Source organism: Nyctibius grandis, chromosome 2, assembly GCF_013368605.1.
Source record: "Nyctibius grandis isolate bNycGra1 chromosome 2, bNycGra1.pri, whole genome shotgun sequence".
In the NCBI taxonomy this organism is placed as follows: domain Eukaryota; kingdom Metazoa; phylum Chordata; class Aves; order Nyctibiiformes; family Nyctibiidae; genus Nyctibius; species Nyctibius grandis.
Window position 1 is genome coordinate 126,901,847 of NC_090659.1, and position 23,886 is coordinate 126,925,732.

General features: G+C 55.4%; 1 protein-coding gene across 2 annotated transcripts in view; it reads right to left on the minus strand.

The window, feature by feature from the left end:
* CLPB (ClpB family mitochondrial disaggregase) overlaps positions 1-23,886 on the minus strand; it is an 85,520-nt gene that overhangs the window by 11,543 nt on the left and 50,091 nt on the right. For both annotated transcript variants that reach the window (XM_068418966.1, XM_068418958.1), the window contains exons 7-10: positions 16,983-17,080; positions 12,980-13,094; positions 2,973-3,050; positions 876-931 (exon numbers count right to left, since the gene is read on the minus strand). In XM_068418966.1, the coding sequence (XP_068275067.1) occupies positions 876-931; positions 2,973-3,050; positions 12,980-13,094; positions 16,983-17,080 (347 nt within the window). The remainder of the gene's footprint in view (positions 1-875; positions 932-2,972; positions 3,051-12,979; positions 13,095-16,982; positions 17,081-23,886) is intronic.

Consider the following 23,886-nt stretch of genomic DNA (forward strand, 5'->3'; position numbering starts at 1 on the left):
TGTTTAAAAGCTGATGATCAACAGCAGAGGCTGAAGTTCCTGGGCTTGCTGCTACAGCCCAGCCCGAGCGGTGCCAGGAGACAAGTTAGACCCTTCCCAGCATCATAGAATCATAGAATCCCAGACTGGTTTGGGTTGGAAGGGACCTTAAAGCCCATCCAGTCCCAACCCCCTGCCACGGGCAGGGACACCTTCCACCACACCAGGTTGCTCCAAGCCCCATCCAACCTGGCCTTGAACACTGCCAGGGAGGGGGCAGCCACAGCTTCTCTGGGCAACCTGGGCCAGGCTCTCACCACCCTCACAGCCAAGAATTTCTTCCTCACATCTCATCTCAATCTCCCCTCTTTCAGTTTAAAACCGTTCCCCCTCGTCCTGTCTCTCCATGCCCTTGTCAAAAGCCCCTCTCCCGCTTTCCTGTACCCCTTCAGGTACTGGAAGGTGCTAGAAGGTCTCCCCGGAGCCTTCTCTTCTCCAGGCTGAACAGCCCCAACTCTCTCAGCCTGTCTCCAGAGCAGAGGGGCTCCAGCCCTCTGAGCATCTCCGTGGCCTCCTCTGGACTCGCTCCAACAGCTCTGTGTCCTTCTTGTGTTGGGGGCCCCAGAGCTGGACGCAGCACTGCAGGGGGGGTCTCCCGAGAGCAGAGACCCTGGCCCAGGATGGCAAAACGACAGCAACATCCAACAAGGACCACAAGACATTGTCAAACCCATTGAGATTTTGACAATTTAAATATCCTGGTAACACAGACAGGGCCCTTCCCCGGCCCTTTCCTGGTCCCCCAGCCCAGCAACGCCAGACCACGACCCTGCCACCAAGAAACCAAACCCACCTGGGTATTAAAACCCCCCAGCTGACGGGAAGAGCGGCCTCACCTTTTTGACATCCTTATGGAGGTACTTGGCTGTCTGCTTGGCCAGCTCCGTTTTACCTGTTCCAAAGACGGGGAGAAAAGGACTCGTGTTAAAACCAGCTCTGTCCAACGTCTGTCTGTCCGTCAGCGCTGGTAACACCAGGGCTGGCACCTCCTGGAACCAATACATATAATTTTTCCTACAAATGGACTCGTAGGAAGAGGGTATTGCTGTTGGATCCCTGGGATAATATCCCGGGATATAATATCCTGGGATATAACGCCCTGGGATATAATACCTTGGCAAACCCACGGTGACGGGGATGAACACACACACCAGCTCACGGAGGGCCCGATCCTGCCCTCCCAACCTACACCCATTCAGGGAAAAACATCATCAAACAGGCAGACTTTGCCCTGGAAATGTGACCTGGCAGACACAGATGTGCCACCAACCATCCTAAAGGAAGGAACTGGGCCTTAAAAACTACCTGAAGGGAGGTTGTAGCGCAGTGGGAGTCGGCCTCTTCTCCCAGGCAACCAGCGCTAGGACAAGAGGACACAGCCTCAAGCTTGGCCAGGGGAGGGTCAGGTTGGACATGAGGAAGCATTTCTTCTCAGCAAGGGTCATTAGCCATTGGAAGGGGCTGCCCAGGGAGGTGGAGTCACCATCTCTGGAGGGGTTTAAGAAAAGCCTGGACATGGCACTTAGTGCCCTGGGCTAGTTGCCATGGTGGTGTCAGGGCAACGGTTGGACTCGATGAGCCCAGAGGGCTCTTCCAACCCCATTGATTCTGTGAAGTCCTCAAGAACCTTCCTTACTGTTTTTATCCAGCTTTATAGCAAGTCCTTCAGAGTCAATGCCCAGCACACCCCTGCCCTGAGCAGGACCCTGCTCCCCCAGCGATCCCTCTGTGTCTCTTGGTTACTTTAAAGCTGTTTTGTTTTTTTTTTTTTCCCCTGACTAAAAGTCATTTTCTCCATTTCATGAACTGATCAGCTGTCGTGCTGCATTTTCTTGTGCTTGAGGACAAACAGCACCGGTGTCACTAACACCCTGCCATGACAAAGCAATCCCAGCCCAGGGAGGGAGATGAGCAGAGACTGGGTTTGCCAGCAGCAAATCTCTCCCATTCCCACGGAGGCGTTCGTACTGGGAAGCCCAGGGCTGCTAAAATCACACTTTTATGGTAAAAACTGCCCCTTTTGGGGGCTTGGAGGGCAGATGTTCCCCTGGGATAATTCAGCGTGTGCCCCAGCATGGGATGTGGCCGTGGGTGGTGGGGTCTGGAGGTGGTTGACCTGTGGGACCATGGACTGGGTGACCAGTTGGAAGGATGACAGCACTTTTAACTGTTTTTTTTTCTTAGAAAAGGTCATTAGCCATTGGAAGGGGCTGCCCAGGGAGGTGGTGGAGTCACCATCTCTGGAGGGGTTTAAGACAAGACTGGACATGGCACTTAGTGCCCTGGTCTAGTTGCCATGGTGGTGTCAGGGCAATGGTTGGACTCGATGAGCCCAGAGGGCTCTTCCAACCTGAGTGATTCTGTGATCCTGTGGTTTATGTGGAGCCTGCGAAAAGTTGGTGAAGCTGGTGAACGGTCTGGAGCACAAGTGGGGTGAGGAGCAGTAAGGGACCTGGGGGTGTTTAGCTTGGAGAAAAGGAGGCTGAGGGGAGACCTTCTCGCTCTCTACAACTGCCTGCAAGGAGGGTGTAGCGAGGGGGGGTCGGTCTCTTCTCCCAGGTAACAAGCGATGGGACGAGAGGAACCGGCCTCAAGTTGCACCAGGGGAGGTTTAGATTGGAGATCAGGGACAATGTCTTCATGGAAAGGGTTGTCAAGCGCTGGCACAGGCTGCCCAGGGCAGTGGTGGAGTCCCCATCCCTGGAGGGATTCAAAAGCCGTGTAGATGTGGTGCTGAGGGCCATGGGTTAGTGGTGGCCTTGGCAGTGCTGGGTTAAGGGTTGGGCTCGATGATCTTAAAAGTCCTTCCCAACCCAAACGATTCTGTGACTCTGTGTGCTGTGTGCCCGTGGCGAGCCCGAGGAGCAGCCCAGCCGCAGCCCCTCTCCCCCCCAGCCCCTCTCTCCGTCCCTCTCACCACCCCCAGCCGTTACCTATTCCAGATGAGCCCAAGAAAAGAAAGACCAGCGGGTGCTCCTCGTCGTACCAGCCATTCTCCTTCCTCCGAATGGCTGCATTGAAAAGACAACGAAAACAAAAAGGGAGGGGAGGGGGGGGGGGAGAAAAAAGGGCAGATAAATCAATGACACCAAAGCAAGTGTAATTATCACTAAGTATACACTATGTTTTACTGCTCTCTACCCACTCCGAGTCCTCCCTGCCATTAGTGCTACCTAATTTGATTAGCCAGCCAAGGCCCCAGAGACACCTAATCAGGTTAGCATGGATTTGGAGAGCTGCCCAGAGCAGATTTCGGATAAAGTTTTCCAGGATGTGCACTCAGCGTTGCCAGGGAGACGGCGGGGAGGGGGGGGACGGGGATGGATGGGGATGGACGGACGGATGGAGCGAGGGGACGCCGCGTTGGCAGCTCGCGAGTGCGACCTTGCTGCTCCAAAGCAGGTTTGAGGAGGTTTATGTGTTATTTCTCACAGGAGAATGGGAAGAGGGAGGTGACTGAAGGTGACAAAAGCTCTGAACTGGTGCAGGTTGGACATTAGGAAGCATTTCTTCTCAGCAAGGGTCATTAGCCATTGGAAGGGGCTGCCCAGGGAGGTGGTGGAGTCACCATCTCTGGAGGGGTTTAAGAAAAGCCTGGACATGGCACTTAGTGCCCTGGTCTAGTTGCCATGGTGGTGTCAGGGCAATGGTTGGACTTGATGAGCCCAGAGGGCTCTTCCAACCTGACGGATTCTGTGATTCTGTGTAAAAAATGACATAAATTAAAACTCTTTGGTGTTATAAAGGACGGGGAGGCTCCGCCGAACAAGGTACCCACAAACGCGCTTTTCCAACGGCGCCCGGCGGCTGCCCAACGTCGGTAAGACCAAAAACACAGCACGTTATGTGTGGTAGAAGTAGGGCATGAAATGGGCAAGATGCCCAGGAACGATAAACTACGTTATTTTTAAGGTAGCAGAGGAAAACAGCAGCATCAGAGGTAGAATGAAGAACAGAGGGAAATCGCTCAGAGGTTCAACAAGGATAAGGGCAGAGTCCTGCACCTGGGAAGGAGGAATAAAATGCACCAGTGCAGGTTAGGAGGTGATCTGCTAGAGAGCAGCTCCGTGGAGAAGGACCTTGGAGTCCTGGTGGACAACAAGTTATCCATGGGACAGCAATGTGCCCTTGTGGCCAAGAAGGCCAACGGGATCCTGGGGTGCATTAAGAGTGTGTCCAGCAGATCGAGGGAGGTCCTCCTCCCCCTCTACTCTACCCTGGTGAGACCTCACGTGGAGTATTGGGTTCAGTTCTGGGCTCCCCAGTTCAAGAGGGACAGAGATCTACTGGAGAGAGTCCAACAGAGGGCTACGAGGATGATGAAGGGACTGGAACACCTGCCTTAGGAGGAAGGGTTGAGAGACCTGGGGCTGTTTAGTCTGGAGAAGAGAAGACTGAGAGGGGATGTGATTAATGTGTATAAATAGATGAGGGCTGGGTGTCAAGAGGAAAGGGGCAACCTCTTGTCACTTGTGCCCTGCGACAGGACAAGGGGCAATGGCTGCAAGCTGGAGCCCAGGAAGTTCAACCTCACCATGAGGAAGAACTTCTTTCCTGTGAGGGTGACAGAGCCCTGGCACAGGCTCCCCAGAGAGGGTGTGGAGTCTCCTTCTCTGGAGACTTTCAAGCCCCGTCTGGATGCGTTCCTGTGTGACCTGCCCTAGATTGGTCCTGCTCTGGCAGGGGGTTGGACTCGATGATCTCCAGAGGTCCCTTCCAACCCCTGACATTCCTAATGTCCAACCTGAACCTCCCCTGGCAAATCTTGAGGCTGTGTCCTCTTCACTAGGAGGCATTTCTTCTCAGCAAGGGTCATTAGCCATTGGAAGGGGCTGCCCAGGGAGGTGGTGGAGTCACCATCTCTGGAGGTGTTTAAGAAAAGCCTGGACATGGCACTTAGTGCCCTGGTCTAGTTGCCATGGTGGTGTCAGGGCAATGGTTGGACTCGATGAGCCCAGAGGGCTCTTCCAACCTCATTGATTCTGGGATTCTGTGACTGACAGTAATGCCGCCGTTGCCAGCAGGAGACATGGTGGGAAGATGTTAAACAGCAGCAGCTCGAGCAAAATATTCCAGCAGCCGGATCGTAGAGCTGCACTGAGGGCTCTGACATGAACTTTCCATGAAGCTCTTGGAGTTGCTCCCATTGTGGAGAAGACCTGCACGCTGCCAAGCTCCTCAGACCCAGGCAGGGTGGGAGCTGGTGGATCCGGTGAGGATTAGGAAAACAAGTGTAAAGCCTCAAGTGAGCCTGAAAACTGCGGGGCAAAAAAAATCAATGTAGTGAGGTTAACGACGAGAGGTTTGAGGATTGACTTGACCACAGTCATTAAGTATCTCCACGAGAAAGCAGACAACTCGCTCATCTAGCAGACAAAATTAACGTGCTGCAGGGGCTGGATGGATTCAAACAAGGCGGCAGGACGTGTTTAATAATGAGGGTGATTAACCATTGCAGAGGAGGGTGAATCCCTAACGCCTGCGGGGAAAGACGGGGGGGTCAAACTCAAAGGTGGAGGTGGCTCAGCCAGGAGATGAAGGTTTGCATCGCTGTGCCACACTGGGGCTCAGCCCAAACAGCCAAAAATCATAAGATCACAGGATGGTTTGGGTGGGAAGGGACCTTAAAGCCCATCCAGCCCCAACCCCCTGCCACGGGCAGGGACACCTTCCACCAGACCAGGTTGCTCCAAGCCCCATCCAACCTTGAACACTGCCAGGGAGGGGGCAGCCACAGCTGCTCTGGGCAACCTGGGCCAGGCTCTCACCACCCTCACAGCCAAGAATTTCTTCCTCACATCTCATCTCAATCTCCCCTCTTTCAGTTTAAAACCGTTCCCCCTCATCCTGTCACTCCATGCCCTTGTCAAAAGCCCCTCTCCAGCTTTCCTGTAGCCCCTTCAGGCACTGGAAGGTGCTAGAAGGTCTCCCCGGAGCCTTCTCTTCTCCAGGCTGAACAGCCCCAGCTCTCTCAGCCCGTCTCCAGAGCAGAGGGGCTCCATCCCATCATGTGCCCTTCCCGGTGCCACACGTGCTCCTTCCCTACCCTTTATCGCAGCCAACGTCAGGTCAAACACCTCGGGTGGATATTTTTTTTATAAAAAATTGATGGGGAATAACACGACCGCCGACAATTTCTGCAGCTCTCTCAGCCAGGGTAATAAAGGTAATAAACTTTTGCTTCGGGGCACGGAGTGACCACTCGCAGGGGTCAGCGCGTTCAACGGTCCGAAGGCGGCGGGGTTAAGTGCGGTCTTTTTTCACTCTCCTCTGCAGCAGGAGACCAGATTTTATGGGCAAATGCTCTTCTCACTCACAGCAACTCCAGGGATATAAACCACCCCATAAAAAAAACCACCATGAAGTTGTGATTCAGTGCGAGATCCTGGCTGGAAGGTGTTGATGGGCGTTAATGAGTGGGTTAGTTAGATGAACTAAGGTGTAAAACCTCTTCTACAAGCAGCCTTCAGATGAGATGTTCTAGCCCACAGCCTCGCCTCAGTGCTCTCGAGGTTTGGAAGAGCCAAAAAATTCTGGTTGTCACCTGAGAGCGGCCACTGTGCCCCCGAGGTCCCACAGCCAGCAGCTCTTCTCGGCGGGCCATGGCCCAGTGCAGCTCCAGCAAGAGGAGCAAAGATGGGATGTGAGGATGGAGCAGGACATCCAGATCTGTTCAACATCTTTATCAATGATCTGGACGAGGGGATCGAGGGCACCCTCAGTGAGTTCACAGATGACACCAAGCTGGGTGGGAGTGTTGATGTGCTGGAGGTCAGGAGGCTCTGCAGAGGGGTCTGGACAGGCTGGAGCGATGGGCCGAGGCCACTGTGTGAGGGGCAACAAGGGCAAGTGTCGGGTCCTGCACGTGGGGCACAACAACCCCCCGCACCGCTACAGGCTGGGGGAGAGTGGCTGGGAAGTGCCTGGGGGAAAAGGACCTGGGGGTGTTGGTCGATGGTGGCTGGGTATGAGCCAGTAGTGTGCCCAGGTGGCCAAGAAGGCCACCAGCATCCTGGCTTGTGTCAGCACTAGTGTGGCCAGCAGGACTAGGGCAGGGATCGTCCCCCTGTGCTCGGCACTGGTGAGGCCGCACCTCGAATCCTGGGTGCAGTTTTGGGCCCCTCACGACAAGAAAGACCTTGAGGTGCTGGAGCGAGTCCAGAGAAGGGCAACGGGGCTGGGGAAGGGTCTGGAGCACAAGTGTGATGGGGAGCAGCTGAGGGACCTGGGGGGGTTTAGCCTGGAGAAAAGGAGGCTGAGGGGAGACCTTCTCGCTCTCTACAACTGCCTGAAAGGAGGGTGTAGCGAGGGGGGGTCGGTCTCTTCTCCCAGGGAACAAGCGATGGGACGAGAGGAACCGGCCTCAAGTTGTGCCAGGGGAGGGTTAGATTGGAGATCAGGGACAATGTCTTCACGGAAAGGGTTGTCAAGCGCTGGCACAGGCTGCCCAGGGCAGTGGTGGAGTCCCCATCCCTGGAGGGATTCAAAAGCCGTGTAGATGTGGTGCTGAGGGACAGGGGTTAGTGGTGGCCTTGGCAGCGCTGGGTTATGGTTGGACTTGATGATCTTAAAGGTCCTTTGAACCCAAACGGTTCTGTGGTTCTGTGATCGGTGCCTGTTTGAAGGACGAACAGCTGAGGTAGGAGAGCCCACAGGAGCTCCTCGCCTTGGGGTCTGCACCCACAAAGCAGCTGCCGGCCATGTCCACCACTCTTCGTTGACAGCCACACAAGAAATCCAAGTGCTGTGCCTCTTGGAAAGCTGTCCCCTTCCTCCCGTAACGTCGGGGGTGGCAGGAATAAATAAATAAGAGGAGGCAGGTCACGCTGCTTGACCGAAATTTCATTAAGACGTTCAGACCCGATGTCCAAGCAAAGAGGTTGATGATGACACCTGGGCCTTCTCCTTCGGAGCCGTTTCCAGCGCCGCTGCAGCGCTCACAGTTTATTTTGTACGTCTGTAGCAGCGTAACGGTGGCGCGGCGTCTCCGAGAGGCCCTTCAGCTCGCTATTGAACTGATAAATTCACTGTATTACTTTACACAAATCAATACCCCAGCAGTTATCAGGGGGTTGATGTGACCGAAATTGGTTTCAGCCAATTTGTGACTGTAATAAATGTCCATTTATCAAATCAATTCATTCAGCGGGGCTTCTCAGACCGCCCGCGCTCAGGGTACCACGGGGTGATGTCTCCAGGTCCACACCCACCGTGGGATTGCTCTCCTCCTTCCACGCTCTGCATCTCCTGTCCAGGGTCTACCACAACCCCGAAGAACCACTTGTCCACACACAGAATCACGGAATCAATGAGGTTGGAAGAGCCCTCTGGGATCATCAAGTCCAACCATTGCCCTGACACCACCATGGCAACTAGACCAGGGCACTAAGGGCCATGGCCAGGCTTTTCTTAAACCCCTCCAGAGATGGTGACTCCACCACCTCCCTGGGCAGCCCCTTCCAATGCCTAATGACCCTTGCTGAGAAGAAATGCTTCCTAATGGCCAACCTGAACCTCCCCTGGCCAAGCTTGAGGCTGTGTCCTCTTGTCCTAGCGCTGGTTGCCTGGGAGAAGAGGCCGACTCCCACTTCACTACAACCTCCCTTCAGGTAGTTGTAGACTGCACTAAGGTCACCTCGGAGCCTCCTCTTCTCCAGGCTAAACACCCCCAGCTCCCTCAGCCGTTCCTCGGAGGTCAGACCCTCCAGACCCTTCACCAGCTTGGACACCCTCCTCTGGACTCGCTCCAACACCTCAACATCTTTCTTGAAGTGCAGGGCCCAGAATGGTCCTTCTGGTGTCCATCCTGCTTCACGGAGCAGAGAAGAGAGCAGCGGGGCTCACTTATATCCCATGGATACGCCAGCAGAGATGTCAAGCTGTTGGTGTGACCACGACAAGCCCCGTGCAACCATCCTGGCAGCCGCAGCCCCCACACGTCCCCACCACCCCAGACCTGCGTGGCCAACCCCAGAGCGCAACGTCCCCTTTGTACCCTGGGCTGAGCCCCTCTGGAGACTGTTTGCATCGTGCACCGAGCGACGGATTAAATCCGATTATTCAATTAAGGCGACAGTTATGAATTAAACATATGAGCTGGGCTGGGTAAACGTGGAGAGGCGGCGTGCGGCGAGTCTCCTGGCCTGCAAAAACAGGCACGTGGAGCCCACAGAGTGGCAGCAAAAGCAGCTGGGGATCAAATAAATAACAAAAATAGATAGGAAGTGCTCAAAAGGCAAAAGTCATGGCTTTAAATTCACCTTTTTTGAAGGAAAACACCACCAGTGGGGCAGAAGGGAAGGTGGGGAGGGGGGGATGGAGACTCTGCTGGTACCTTTTGGTCTGATGTCCCGAGGCTGCGGGGGTATCAAGCACGTTCCCTCTAATTCAATAAGAGAAACCTCCATAAAGGCAGCGCAGAAACACCACCTGTGTCAGAACCAGGCGCTACCCATTAATCAAAGCTGCCCAATTAGCCCGGGCTGCCGCCCCCAGGCACGGCCGCTCGCCAAACACAGAGGGGGGGTGTTGTGTTTGCGGGGGGACAGAGCTGGCTTCTGCCACGGCATCACTCAGCTCTCGTCTTTGTCACCGCACTGCTATGGGGTTGGGGTGGGTGACAGCCCTCTGCCCCGACCTCAGCCCGTGCCCAACTCGCCGTCCCCTTTTGAGGCACTAAACTGGGATGGTTCAAGGGATTATTGACAGGATCTGGAGGCTTTCAGGCTTTGCACGGGCGAAGCAAACCCAGCCCGGCTCGCTGGAGCCTTGATTTCCTTACGGGGTTTTAGTGTCCAGCGTCACAGAATTGTGTTGGTTCAAAGGACCTTTAAGATCATCGAGCCCAACCCTTAACCCAGCACTGCCAAGGCCACCACTAACCCATGGCCCTCAGCACCACATCTACACGGCTTTTGAATCCCTCCAGGGATGGGGACTCCACCACTGCCCTGGGCAGCCTGTGCCAGCGCTTGACAACCCTTTCCATGAAGACATTGTCCCTGATCTCCAATCTAACCCTCCCCTGGTGCAACTTGAGGCCGGTTCCTCTCGTCCCATCACTTGTTCCCTGGGAGAAGAGACCGACCCCCCCTCGCTACACCCTCCTTTCAGGCAGTTGTAGAGAGCGAGAAGGTCTCCCCTCAGCCTCCTTTTCTCCAGGCTAAACACTCCCAGGTCCCTCAGCCGCTCCTCATCACACTTGTGCTCCAGACCCTTCCCCAGCCCCGTTGCCCTTCTCTGGACTCGCTCCAGCACCTCAAGGTCTTTCTTGGAGTGAGGGGCCCAAAACTGCACCCAGGATTCGAGGTGCGGCCTCACCAGTGCCGAGTCCAGGGGGACGATCCCTGCCCTAGTCCTGCTGGCCACACTAGTGCTGATACAAGCCAGGGTGCTGGTGGCCTTCTTGGCCACCTGGGCACACTGCTGGCTCATGTTCAGCCGCCAATGACCAACACCCCCAGGTCCTTTTCCCCCAGGCACTTTCCAGCCACTCTCCCCCAGCCTGTAGCGGTGCGGGGGGTTGTTGTGCCCCAAGTGCAGGACCCGACACTTGGCCTTGTTGCCCCTCACACAGTGGCCTCGGCCCATCGCTCCAGCCTGCCCAGACCCCTCTGCAGAGCCTCCTGCCCTCCAGCACATCAACACTCCCGCCCAACTTGGTGTGATCTGTGAACTCACTGTGGGTGCCCTCGATCCCCACGCCCAGGTCACTGATAACGATGCTCCAGGCTCGGGCTTTGCGGGGTGGTGGTGCCATGGTGGCACGAGCAGAGCCAGGTTGACAGACAGAGATATCGGTGTTTGCCAGGCTGACCAACACGGTCAGACATCACCCCCCTCTGCTCCACAGATGCCCCACACCCTTTCGTCCCAAAGTCCCTAACTGATTAACATAACGAAGTTATGCTCGGAGCAACTGTCTGCGCTCATCTCAAATTCATGGTTTCTGTTTGGGCCTAAAAGCTGCTCTGTTTTTTTCCCCCAACTCCATCCTCTGGGCTGATGAAAACCATCGCCTCTTCCTCCGAACCCCGCTGCACATGTACGCTGCCATCACAGCCACAAGAGGCCAGACTCCTCATTTATTCCCACTGCTTATTTAATTTTTTTTTTCTTTTTTAAACAGTGAAAAATTAAAGAGAATTTGAAGTGCAGGAGCAACAGCTGAAGGAAAAGGCACCAGCACCCGAGACTGGGAATGAGGGTCAAGAGGCTTCTGCAGAGCCAGACAAGGAAACGCCAACTAACGAGATACTCCGGGCTCACCTGATTTGCAGGGGACTCACAGATTTAAGCCACCACAGAATCACAGAATCACAGAATCCATCAGGTTGGAAGAGCCCTCAGGGGTCACTGAGTCCAACCATTGCCCTGACACCACCATGGCAACTAGACCAGGGCACTAAGGGCCATGTCCAGGCTTTTCTTAAACCCCTCCAGAGATGGTGACTCCACCACCTCCCTGGGCAGCCCCTTCCAATGGCTAATGACCCTTGCTGAGAAGAAATGCTTCCTCATGTCCAACCTGACCCTCCCCTGGCCAAGCTTGAGGCTGTGTCCTCTTGTCCTAGCGCTGGTTGCCTGGGAGAAGAGGCCGACTCCCACTGCACTACAACCTCCCTTCAGGTAGTTGTAGACTGCACTAAGGTCACCTCTGAGCCTCCTCTTCTCCAGGCTAAACACCCCCAGCTCCCTCAGCCGTTCCTCGTAGGTCAGACCCTCCAGACCCTTTACCACTTGGTTGCCCTCCTCTGGACTCGCTCCAACACCTCAACATCTTTCTTGAAGTGCGGGGCCCAGAACTGGACACATTAGCCATTGGAAGGGGCTGCCCAGGGAGGTGGTGGAGTCACCATCTCTGGAGGGGTTTAAGAAAAGCCTGGACATGGCACTTAGTGCCCTGGTCTAGTTGCCATGGTGGTGTCAGGGCAATGGTTGGACTCGATGAGCCCAGAGGTCTCTTCCAACCTCATTGATTCGGTGATTCTGCGAATCGAAGGGTGTATTTCTTCACCAGCTATGCAACTCTGTGCCAAAGGATGCTGCCGAGGCTGGATGTTTACAGGAGATCTGAGGGAAACTTGGACAAATTCATGGAAGACAAATCTCCTGAGCGCTGCTTCACACAAAGATGTAACTTCTGGTTCAGGGTATCCCTGGCTCGCAAATCGATGGACATTGGGAGGGCAGAGTGGGGAAATACCACTCTGTGTTTGTCTTGCTAAAGCTCCCTGTGCTCTGATACCAGTGACAGGACACCGGCCTTTGCTCTGATGGAGCACACACGGCCAGGAAAGCGTGGCTGAACTACGTGCTTGTATTTTACACTCAATAGAGCCCCAAATCTGCAAGGGGTACAGAACAATTCCCCAAAGCATCCATGTGTGAGGGGCTTATGTACATAAAGGCCAACATAAGGACATGGAGCTGTTGGAGCGAGTCCAGAGGAGGCCACGGAGATGCTCAGAGGGCTGGAGCCCCTCTGCTCTGGAGACAGGCTGAGAGAGTTGGGGCTGTTCAGCCTGGAGAAGAGAAGGCTCCGGGGAGACCTTCTAGCACCTTCCAGTGCCTGAAGGGGCTACAGGAAAGCTGGACAGGGGCTTTTGACAAGGGCATGGAGTGACAGGACGAGGGGGAATGGTTTTAAACTGAAAGAAGGGAGATTGAGATGAGATCTGAGGAAGAAATTCTTGGCTGTGAGGGTGGTGAGAGCCTGGCCCAGGTTGCCCAGAGAAGCTGTGGCTGCCCCCTCCCTGGCAGTGTTCAAGGCCAGGTTGGATGGGGCTGGGAGCAACCTGGTCTGGTGGAAGGTGTCCCTGCCCGTGGCAGGGGGTTGGAACTGGATGGGCTTTAAGGTCCCTTCCAACCCAAACCAGTCTGGGATTCTGTGGATGAGGAGCAGAAGATGCGTGAGGGCAGAGGGGGCGAGGTGTCCTACCTGCTCCCACCGTCGCTATGGCGCTCTCCTGACCGATGATGTGCTCTTTGAGCCGTTGCTCCAGTGGAAACCTCCGGCGTTCCTCCACCTCCCTCCTGCGCTGCTCCTCCTGGAACTGCGGGAGGGAAGAAAACCTTGGTACCAGAGGCTTTTTGGAGCAACAACATGAACAGTAGATAGGTACATGGAGTTTCCCCCCCTCCCCAGGACTGGAAAGCCCAGCACAGTATCTGCCCGAGACCCCGACAGACAGAGCTCTTCCAGCTCAGTCTGGAATCACAGAATCACCGAATCAATGAGGTTGGAAGAGCCCTCTGGGCTCATCGAGTCCAACCATTGCCCTCACACCACCATGGCAACTAGACCAGGGCACTAAGTGCCATGTCCAGGCTTTTCTTAAACCCCTCCAGAGATGGTGACTCCACCACCTCCCTGGGCAGCCCCTTCCAATGGCTAATGACCCTTGCTGAGAAGAAATGCTTCCTAATGTCCAACCTGAACCTCCCCTGGCCAAGCTTGAGGCTGTGTCCTCTTGTCCTAGCGCTGGTTGCCTGGGAGAAGAGGCCGACTCCCACTGCGCTACAACCTCCCTTCAGGTAGTTGTAGACTGCACTAAGGTCACCTCTGAGCCTCCTCTTCTCCAGGCTAAACACCCCCAGCTCCCTCAGCTGTTCCTCGGAGGTCAGACCCTCCAGACCCTTCACCAGCTTGGTTGCCCTCCTCTGGACTCGCTCCAACACCTCAACATCTTTCTTGAAGTGCGGGGCCCAGAATTGGCCCAAAACGCGGCAAAACTTTCTGCTGAGCACCTGTCACAAGCAGAGGTTGGCCATCACACCGGGGAAACCACCGCTCTGGGAACAACTGTCCCACAAAGCCCGATCTGGATAATTGAACACACGTAACTGGTCCTTTAACCCACCTTCCTGAAGGAGAGACGGTTTTAAACTGAAAGAGGGGAGATTGAGATGAGATCTGAGGTAGAAATTCTTGGCTGTGAGGGTGGTGAGACCCTGGCCCAGGTTGCCCAGAGCAGCTGTGGCTGCCCCCTCCCTGGCAGTGTTCAAGGCCAGGTTGGATGGGGCTTGGAGCAACCTGGGCTGGTGGAAGGTCTCCCTGCCCGTGGCAGAGGGGTGGGACTGGATGGGCTTTAAGGTCCCTTCCAACCCAAACCAGTCTGGGATTCTAAGAGGTTCAACAGCACCAGCAGAACCCAAGCTCTGCAGAAGGTGTGGAGGGGGCAGTGTCTGTTGCCTCGCAGGAAAAGGAATTTAAGAAGATGAAATGAAAGCAGGAGGCTGAACCGCAGAACGTGTTGGGGACGTGAACTAAGATCCATGTGAAGAGCAAACACCGTTTGAGGTAATTCTTGGGGGTTTACAGAAAGCACAACAGCAACTTTCACCATGAGGCTGCTCTACAGGCTTTTGCGCGGCTTCACGCACAGAGACTTTGCAAACAGCCAAAAGAGACATTTTTCTCATAAAATATGCTTAAACCAACAAGCCGAGGACGTCCTGGATGGAAAAAGGACCCCGCTTGCGTCACAGCTGGATGTTTTTCTTTAGAAGGTCCATCAAAGGTGACTCAGGACGAGCTCCAGCGCAGGAGGTCCTCGCACCGCTGCTAGCCAGAAGGGAGCCAAGGGAAAGGGCAACCACAGGCTCATCCTGGCTGAAACACTCCTTAAAAACCCTTTGGCAGCCGCTGATGGCGACAGGAGAGACCACTAGACTGGGCCCAGTACACCAGGGGAAAGAGGAGTTAATGGCCAAGAAGGACTTGGAAGAGCTGAGACCAGCGCTGGGGCTGCTTCCCATCCAGGTACACCCCGAAGAGCCCGGTTTGGAGGGCTGCTCCCCTCTTTTTAGCCCCAGATACACGCCAGCTTAGCTCAGGGTCACCAGACTACTTAGCGACGTGAACCAGCTCAAGAGGTGCTGCTCAACCAGCTCAACGTGGTAGAGTCACCATCTCTGGAGGGATTTAAAAGCTGTGTAGATGTGGTGCTGATGGACATGGGTTAGTGGTGGCCTTGGCAGTGCTGGGTTAACGGTTGGACTTGATGGTCTTAAAGGTCCTTTCCAACCAAAAGGTCCTTCCCAAGCATTTCTTCTCAGCAAGGGTCATTAGCCATTGGAAGGGGCTGCCCAGGGAGGTGGTGGAGTCACCATCTCTGGAGGGGTTTAAGAAAAGCCTGGACATGGCACTTAGTGCCCTGGTCTAGTTGCCATGGTGGTGTCAGGGCAATGGTTGGACTCGATGAGCCCAGAGGGCTCTTCCAACCTCATTGATTCTGTGAAGAGTCCTAAACACCAGGCAAGTGCTGTCTAACCCAGGCAAAGCACACACAACGTTCTTTCTCTTCTTTTAAAAGAATAAAGGAAATCAAAATAAATTAAAAATACATATGAAAACTCCCCGTTACTCTGTCACAAGCATATGTAAATAAAATCGATGGGATGTGCCCATCCAGTAATAGTTCTGCCAATTCATTCTCCAGCAGTGATTAAAATGAGCAATAAATTCTCAAAGACTCTCGGTGGAGCGCGGATGCTGGGGTGGATGCAACCCCCGGAGCACCACATCCCCCCCAGCTGAATATTCATCACGAGCCGGCTTGACTGTCTGCTGGTTTATATACAAGTCCAATCATTTTCACCAGGAACAGCTCTACAGATATATTTCCTTTCTCTCCTCCATCTATTAGTTAAGCATAAAAACCACGGCAGCTCTTCAAACTCTTCGGGGCAGGTTTCCTCGCCGATGCTGGACCCCAGAGACCCCCCAGATAATTCCCCTCCACCTCTTCCTCATAAGGATTTCAAGTTCTTTTCTTCTCTTAACTTTTCTTCCTTAAAACTTGCTTGGACCAAGCAGTGCTTCTGGCCAACAGGAGGAGCCAACAGCTCTGTAGAAGACTGGGTCAGGTTGGCCCAGGAGGAAAGACCCTGTCTCCTCGCTTAGGACAGAGGTTTAGCAGTTGGGCAACGTGGCTTTGAACTTCACAGAATCCCAGAATCAATGAGGTTGGAAGAGCCCTCTGGGCTCATCGAGTCCAACCATTGCCCTGACACCACCATGTCAACTAGATCAGGGCACTAAGTGCCACGTCCAGTTTTAAGAGTAAGTTCTTAACCTCAGGTTTCCAGTGTGCAAGTTCAAATTCCAAACCTGCAGACCAAACTCTGAGGAGCACAACGTCAGAGGACAAGCCTGCAACCACGGGCAAACCCGCCCTCCTCGTGCCTCGCTGTCTGCTTTGGCAACCTGGGGGCAGCGGGGAGATGTCCACAGCCCAGCTGACCCGAGGTTCTTGGAGGGATGGTGCTCAGGAGGCTTCCCTCATCACTGCTGGGACGGCCTCTCCAGGAAAGCTGGAGAGGGACTTTTGACAAGGGCATGGAGTGACAGGACGAGGGGGAACGGTTTTAAACTGAAAGAGGGGAGATTGAGATGAGATCTGAGGAAGAAATTCTTGGCTGTGAGGGTGGTGAGAGCCTGGCCCAGGTTGCCCAGAGGAGCTGTGGCTGCCCCCTCCCTGGCAGTGTTCAAGGCCAGGTTGGATGGGGCTTGGAGCAACCTGGTCTAGTGGAAGGTGTCCCTGCCCGTGGCAGGGGGGTGGGACTGGGTGGGCTTTAAGGTCCCTTCCAACCCAAACCAGTCTGGGATTCTATGAATTTCAGAAAATACAGTAAAAATGCCACCCTGATCTCAGCGCAGCTTTGCCAAGAGGTTACAGAACAGTTACTGCTCCTGTGCCCATCAGTGCCAAGGAAGAAACGTTAACATGGAAGAGGAGGGCACACAGCCACGGACCCAGCTAAAAGCACTTCAGAAATGGGTTTTTTTAGCTTTATGCATCATTTATACATTTATCTTTCGAAACTGCACAGAGGTGAGGGGGTGCCAAGGTGCCCCTCCACCACCTGCGCCAGGTTCTTCTCTAAAACTGCTCTCACCGTGGCAAACAAGACACAAAGTCACCTGAACACAGGCTCACCTTCGTCTCCGACGCTTTCAGAAGGCTCATGACCTCCCCTTCACGGGCGTAATCCAAGGGTGTGTGTCCCATTTCGTTCTTCTGCAGGGGGTTGGCACCTGATGGCAGGAAGAAATTAAGATCAGGGGATGAGAGTTCAATCTTCACAGAATCCCAGAATCAATGAGGTTGGAAGAGCCCTCTGGGCTCATCGAGTCCAACCATTGCCCTGACACCACCATGGCAACTAGACCAGGGCACTAAGTGCCACGTCCAGGCTTTTCTTAAACCCCTCCAGAGATGGTGACTCCACCACCTCCCTGGGCAGCCCCTTCCAATGTCAGATGACCCTCTCTGAGAAGAAAAGGGGTTGTTTCTGCCCCTGCTCATTCTGTCTTGGGGCAGAATGAGCAGGAAGGACATCTTGTGCCTCCCCATCCTAGCCTGTGTCCCCTCCTAACCTTTGCTCCAAGGATCCGAAAGGGACAATGTACAACCAGGGGTTACACGGACGGGTGTCCGGGGAAGAAGAAAAGGAACTGTCACTTCTAACAATTGCCTTGGCAGGGAAGAGCTGCTGTGGGGGCTGAGGGCACGTGGTGACCAGAAGAAAATAGAGCTTCACAAAAGCACCCGCTCCCGATCGTGTGGGAACCACAGGGGACCGTTACGGCTTCGATTGGACACGCTGCCCTTCCTCTCTGTTCCTCCAAGCTGGAGCTGGAGATGGCTGTAGTCTGCTCAACAGCTGCCACCCTGAGCCACAGGAGTGGCTGCTGGGGGAAAAGCACGCTCTTCCTTCGAATTTAATTGAAAAAAAAAGTCAACAAACTCCCCAAGACTGAAGTGGAGGGAGTCAGATGGGCACCCTCACCCTCCCCTCGCATGGAGAGAGCTCCCCGTCCTCTGTCCCCGTCCCAGACATGCTGGCTTGCAGAAGAACACGGCGCAGGCAAACTGGTCCAGTGTCAGGTCCTGCACGTGGGGCACAACAACCCCCCGCACCGCTACAGGCTGGGGGAGAGTGGCTGGAAAGTGCCTGGGGGAAAAGGACCTGGGGGTGTTGGTCGATGGCGGCTGGATGTGAGCCAGCAGTGTGCCCAGGTGGCCAAGAAGGCCACCAGCACCCTGGCTTGTACCAGCACTAGTGTGGCCAGCAGGACTAGGGCTGAGATCGTCCCCCTGTGCTCGGCACTGGTGAGGCCGCACCTCGAATCCTGGGTGCAGTTTTGGGGCCCTCACGACAAGAAAGACCTTGAGGTGCTGGAGCGAGTCCAGAGAAGGGCAACGGGGCTGGGGAAGGGTCTGGAGCACAAGTGTGATGAGGAGCGGCTGAGGGACCTGGGGGGGCTTAGCCTGGAGAAAAGGAGGCTGAGGGGAGACCTTCTCGCTCTCTCCAACTGCCTGAAAGGAGGGTGTAGCGAGGGGGGTTGGTCTCTTCTCCCAGGGAACAAGTGATGGGACGAGAGGAACCGGCCTCAAGTTGTGCCAGGGGAGGGTTAGATTGGAGAACAGACCCCCACCTTGCTAAACACCCCCAGGTCCCTCAGCTGCTCCTCATCACACTTGTGCTCCAGACCCTTCACCAGCTTGGATGCTCCTCCAAGCCCTGTGCGGGCTCCTGGCATCATCTGTGAGCCCCTGGCATCCTCCTCTCCCTCCTGCCGTCACCTCCTCCTGCCATCCCCATCTCCTCTTTCCATCCCCATCTCCTCCTGCCATCCCATCTCCTCCTGCCATCCCCATCTCCTCCTGCCATCCCATCTCCTGCCATCCCACCTCCTCCTGCCGTCCCCATCTCCTCTTTCCATCCCATCTCCTCCTGCCATCCCATCTCCTCCTACCATCCCCATCTCCTCCTGCCATCCCATCTCCTCCTGCCATCCCCATCTCCTCCTGCCATCCCCATCTCCTCCTGCTGTCCCCATCTCCTCCTACCATCCCCATCTCCTCCTGCCATCCCATCTCCTCCTGCCGTCCCCATCTCCTGCCATCCCATCTCCTCCTGCCACCCCACCTCCTGCCATCCCATCTCCTCCTGCCATCCCCATCTCCTCCTGCCATCCCATCTCCTCCTGCCACCCCACCTCCTGCCATCCCATCTCCTCCTGCCATCCCCATCTCCTGCTGCCATCCCATCTCCTCCTGCCATCCCCATCTCCTCTTTCCATCCCCATTTCCTCCTGCCATCCCCATCTCCTGCCACCCCATCTCCTCCTGCCATCCCATCTCCTCCTGCTGTCCCCATCTCCTCTTTCCATCCCCATCTCCTCCTGCCATCCCCATCTCCTCCTGCCATCCCATCTCCTCCTGCCATCCCATCTCCTCCTGCCATCCCCATCTCCTCCTGCCATCCCCATCTCCTCCTGCCATCCCATCTCCTCCTGCCATCCCATCTCCTCCTGCCATCCCCATCTCCTCCTTCCATCCCCATCTCCTGCCATCCCATCTCCTCCTGCCATCCCATCTCCTCCTGCCATCCCCATCTCCTCCTGCCGTCCCATCTCCTCCTGCCATCCCATCTCCTCCTGCCATCCCTATCTCCTGCCATCCCATCTCCTCCTGCCATCCCCATCTCCTCCTGCCATCCCCATCTCCTCCTGCCGTCCCCACCTCCTGCCATCCCATCTCCTCCTGCCATCCCCATCTCCTGCCACCCCATCTCCTCCTGCCATCCCCATCTCCTGCCATCCCACCTCCTCCTGCCATCCCATCTCCTCCTGCCATCCCATCTCCTCCTGCCGTCCCCATCTCCTGCCATCCCATCTCCTCCTGCCATCCCATCTCCTCCTGCCATCCCCATCTCCTCTTTCCATCCCCATCTCCTCCTGCCATCCCATCTTCTCCTGCCATCCCCATCTCCTGCTGCCATCCCATCTCCTCTTTCCATCCCGATCTCCTCCTGCCATCCCCATCTCCTGCCATCCCCATCTCCTCTTTCCATCCCCATCTCCTGCCATCCCCATCTCCTCCCTGACCACAGCAGAGCACCCCGCTCCCAGCACCCGCCGTGCCGTGAGCTCTATTGACAGTCACCCAGAATCTGAAGGAATTCAAGACAAATTGTGAAGAGGACGGAGTTAATAAAATTTGAAAAATTGAGGCCTGTCACTCCACTAAACTTTTTTCGATACCGCTGACAGAAACATATTTCCCCAATGAGTGACCTTCCGCAGCTGCGGCGGCGCGCCGAGGCTGCGCGGCGGCTGGCAGCGAACCCTCCTGCTATTTATCAAATATGATAAGCCGGCGCCTCCTAAGACGAGCAGGGAGGTGTGGGAGGAGGCGCCGGGCTCGCACAGCCCGAGGTGTCGCCCAGGTGTCCATCTCCAGCTCCAGACAGCTTGTGGGAGGTGACAAATGGCCTTCTATTAACTCCCCAAAGGTTGGCCGTCCCCTCCGCCGCCGCTCCAGCCAGCTGCCGGGGTGGGAGAGGGCAGGGGAGGAGGTGGGGATGGGGAAGGGGGTCAGGCCGGGGCGCCGAGGAACCACTCGCCACTTTTACCTCCTATTAGCAGCCAAGTGACACCGTTATTTATTGCGGCGTAATATTTTATTGCTGCCGGTACGGGGAGGTTGGAATCGACCAGTTGGAGGAGTCGGGTTCTATCAATTATTGCAGCAATTAGTCAAGTCGTCAAAGCCATTAACAGGGGGATTAGGCCAATATTGGAGAGCCATTATTGATAGATCCAGGCGAAGGGAAAAGCCAAACAAACCCACAACCTTCAACAATCAGAGCGGGCCTCGCCTCGAGGATGTCATCAGTTGGAAGAGCCACAAAACTTCCCCCCGCCGGGGTGGGTTTCAGTGGTGGGGGGGACACCAGCTCTTTAAAAGATATTGAGAGGCCACCTCGGCAGTATATAACCTCACCTGTCTCCATCATCCTGTTTATTCGCAACGACAAGGCCTGCGCTAGAAATTACTCCGTGTCGAATGTTTATGGAGCACATTTTTCATGCTGTAAGCAAATATAGATCCCTGATGCCACCGCGCAGGAGTGGCTCGGCCCCGGCCCCCGCGTGCCCAGGGTCCTCTCCCTCCTTTCATATATTATCGTGGCTGCTCGCTTGGATCGAGCGCTCCCCGGGCTCTGCAGCAGAACCTGCGGCCTGGTTGGCCTGTGCCAAGGGACGCGGCTCGGCCCCGTGTTTGCAGTGGGATGGAAGATGCTCCCTGAGCCCCTCGCAGAGCGGGGATGCTGCAGCAGGGACCAGGCTCCTGCTTTTCACACTCATAGAACCACAGAACCACAGAACCGTTTGGGTTGGGAAGGACCTTTAAGATCATCAAGCCCATCCCTTAACCCAGCACTGCCAAGGCCACCACTAACCCATGGCCCTCAGCACCACATCTACACGGCTTTTGAATCCCTCCAGGGATGGGGACTCCACCACTGCCCTGGGCAGCCTGTGCCAGCGCTTGACAACCCTTTCCATGAAGACATTGTCCCTGATCTCCAATCTCAGCCGGCCCTGGCACAACTTGAGGCCGGTTCCTCTCGTCCCATCACTTGTTCCCTGGGAGAAGAGACCGACCCCCCCTCGCTACACCCTCCTTTCAGGCAGTTGTAGAGAGCGAGAAGGTCTCCCCTCAGCCTCCTTTTCTCCAGGCTAAACCCCCCCAGGTCCCTCAGCCGCTCCCCATCACACTTGTGCTCCAGACCCTTCCCCAGCCCCGTTGCCCTTCTCTGGACTCTCTCCAGCACCTCAGTATCTGGAGTATGGTTGTCACGCGTGCCCACGGCTTCTACTTCCACCTGGCACCTTTGAAAATTTTGCTCTGGGTCTTCCCTTGATGAAAATCAATGAGGATGGAAGAGCCCTCTGAGCTCATCGAGTCCAACCATTGCCCTGACACCACCATGGCAACTAGACCAGGGCACTAAGTGCCATGGCCAGGCTTTTCTTAAACCCCTCCAGAGATGGTGACTCCACCACCTCCCTGGGCAGCCCCTTCCAATGGCTAATGACCCTCTCTGAGAAGAAATGCTTCCTAATGTCCAACCTGAACCTCCCCTGGCCAAGCTTGAGGCTGTGTCCTCTTGTCCTAGCGCTGGTTGCCTGGGAGAAGAGGCCAAAATGTCAGGCAGGAAAGGGGTGGTGGGATCACAGACTGGGGCAGGTACTTTCATATTAATGTTGTATGTTAAAAGCTGCTTGTGAGAGATGTGTCTTATTGATTTAAAAACAGGTTTACGTTCCTGGAAGAAGGGGTGATCATGCTAATTCAATCACTGAAGACTCAGGAGGACAGAATTCTTTTTATATGACTTTAACTAGACATGAGGAGCAATAATAATGTCACTCCTTGTCAAAGCTGATGGCTGAGGACATGGTGTAATCCCCAGCAGGTGGCCTGGGCTGCTTCCTCCTGGTGAGCCCCAGACTTCGGTGGTGTTTGAACGGGGCCATGCCAAGGTGTAAGGGGCAAACTTCCCCTCGGGAGAGGCTCAGAGCTGGGGCTGAGCCTGCAGGTGTGTTGTGGCCAGGGAGCAGCTTTGGGGCCGCAGAGGGCTCGGTGCGTGCTGACGTTTGAACAAGGGCAAGTGTCGGGTCCTGCACGTGGGGCACAACAACCCCCCGCACCGCTACAGGCTGGGGAGAGTGGCTGGAAAGTGCCTGGGGGAAAAGGACCTGGGGGTGTTGGTCGATGGTGGCTGAACATGAGCCACCAGTGTGCCCAGGTGGCCAAGAAGGCCACCAGCATCCTGGCTTGGATCAGCACTAGTGTGGCCAGCAGGACTAGGGCAGGGATCGTCCCCCTGTGCTGGGCACTGGTGAGGCCGCACCTCGAATCCTGGGTGCAGTTTTGGGCCCCTCACGACAAGAAAGACCTTGAGGTGCTGGAGCGAGTCCAGAGAAGGGCAACGGGGCTGGGGAAGGGTCTGGAGCACAAGTGTGATGGGGAGCGGCTGAGGGACCTGGGGGGGTTTAGCCTGGAGAAAAGGAGGCTGAGGGGAGACCTTCTCGCTCTCTACAACTGCCTGAAAGGAGGGTGTAGCGAGGGGGGGTCGGTCTCTTCTCCCAGGGAACAAGTGATGGGACGAGAGGAACCGGCCTCAAGTTGTGCCAGGGGAGGTTTAGATTGGAGATCAGGGACAATGTCTTCACGGAAAGGGTTGTCAAGCGCTGGCACAGGCTGCCCAGGGCAGTGGTGGAGTCCCCATCCCCGGGGGGATTCAAAAGCCGTGTAGATGTGGTGCTGAGGGACAGGGGTTAGCGGTGGCCTTGGCAGTGCTGGGTTATGGTTGGTCTTGACCAAGGTTAAAGATCCTTCCCAACCAAAGCGATTCTGTGGTTCTGTGATTCTAAAATCTTCTCCAGCAACGCATGGGATGGAGCAGAGCATGGAAAGGCTCGGGCAATTTGGACTCTAGTTTGGGCTCAGAAGAACCTTTACTCCTTGCAGTTGACCTACCTGCTCCTGTCAGTCTTGCTTTAGCACAATGTGAGTGTGAGTTGTTTTATGTCTTGATACCTGGGTGTGAAAACAACCCACCTTGGTGTCGTTTGTAAGGTGTGGGAAGGGAACTAAGGAATTAGTACTGGGCCCGGTCCTGGTTAACTATTCATCAACGACCTGGATGAAGGGACAGAGTGTACACTCAGCCAGTTTGCTGATGACACCAAACTGGGAGGAGTGGCCGACACCCCAGCAGGCCGTGCTACCATTCAGTGAGACCTGGCCAGGCTGGAGAGCTGGGGGAGAGGAACCTCATGGAGTTCAACCAAGGCAAGTGTAGAATTCTGCACCTCAGGAGGAATAACCCCACGCACCAGTACAAGTTGGGGGCTGATCTACTGGAGAGCAGCTCTGCAGAGAAGGACCTGGGAGTTCTGGGGGACGACAAGTTCCCCATGAGCCAACAATGTGCCCTTGGGGCCAGGAAGGCCAATGGTGTCCTGGGGTGCATGAGGAA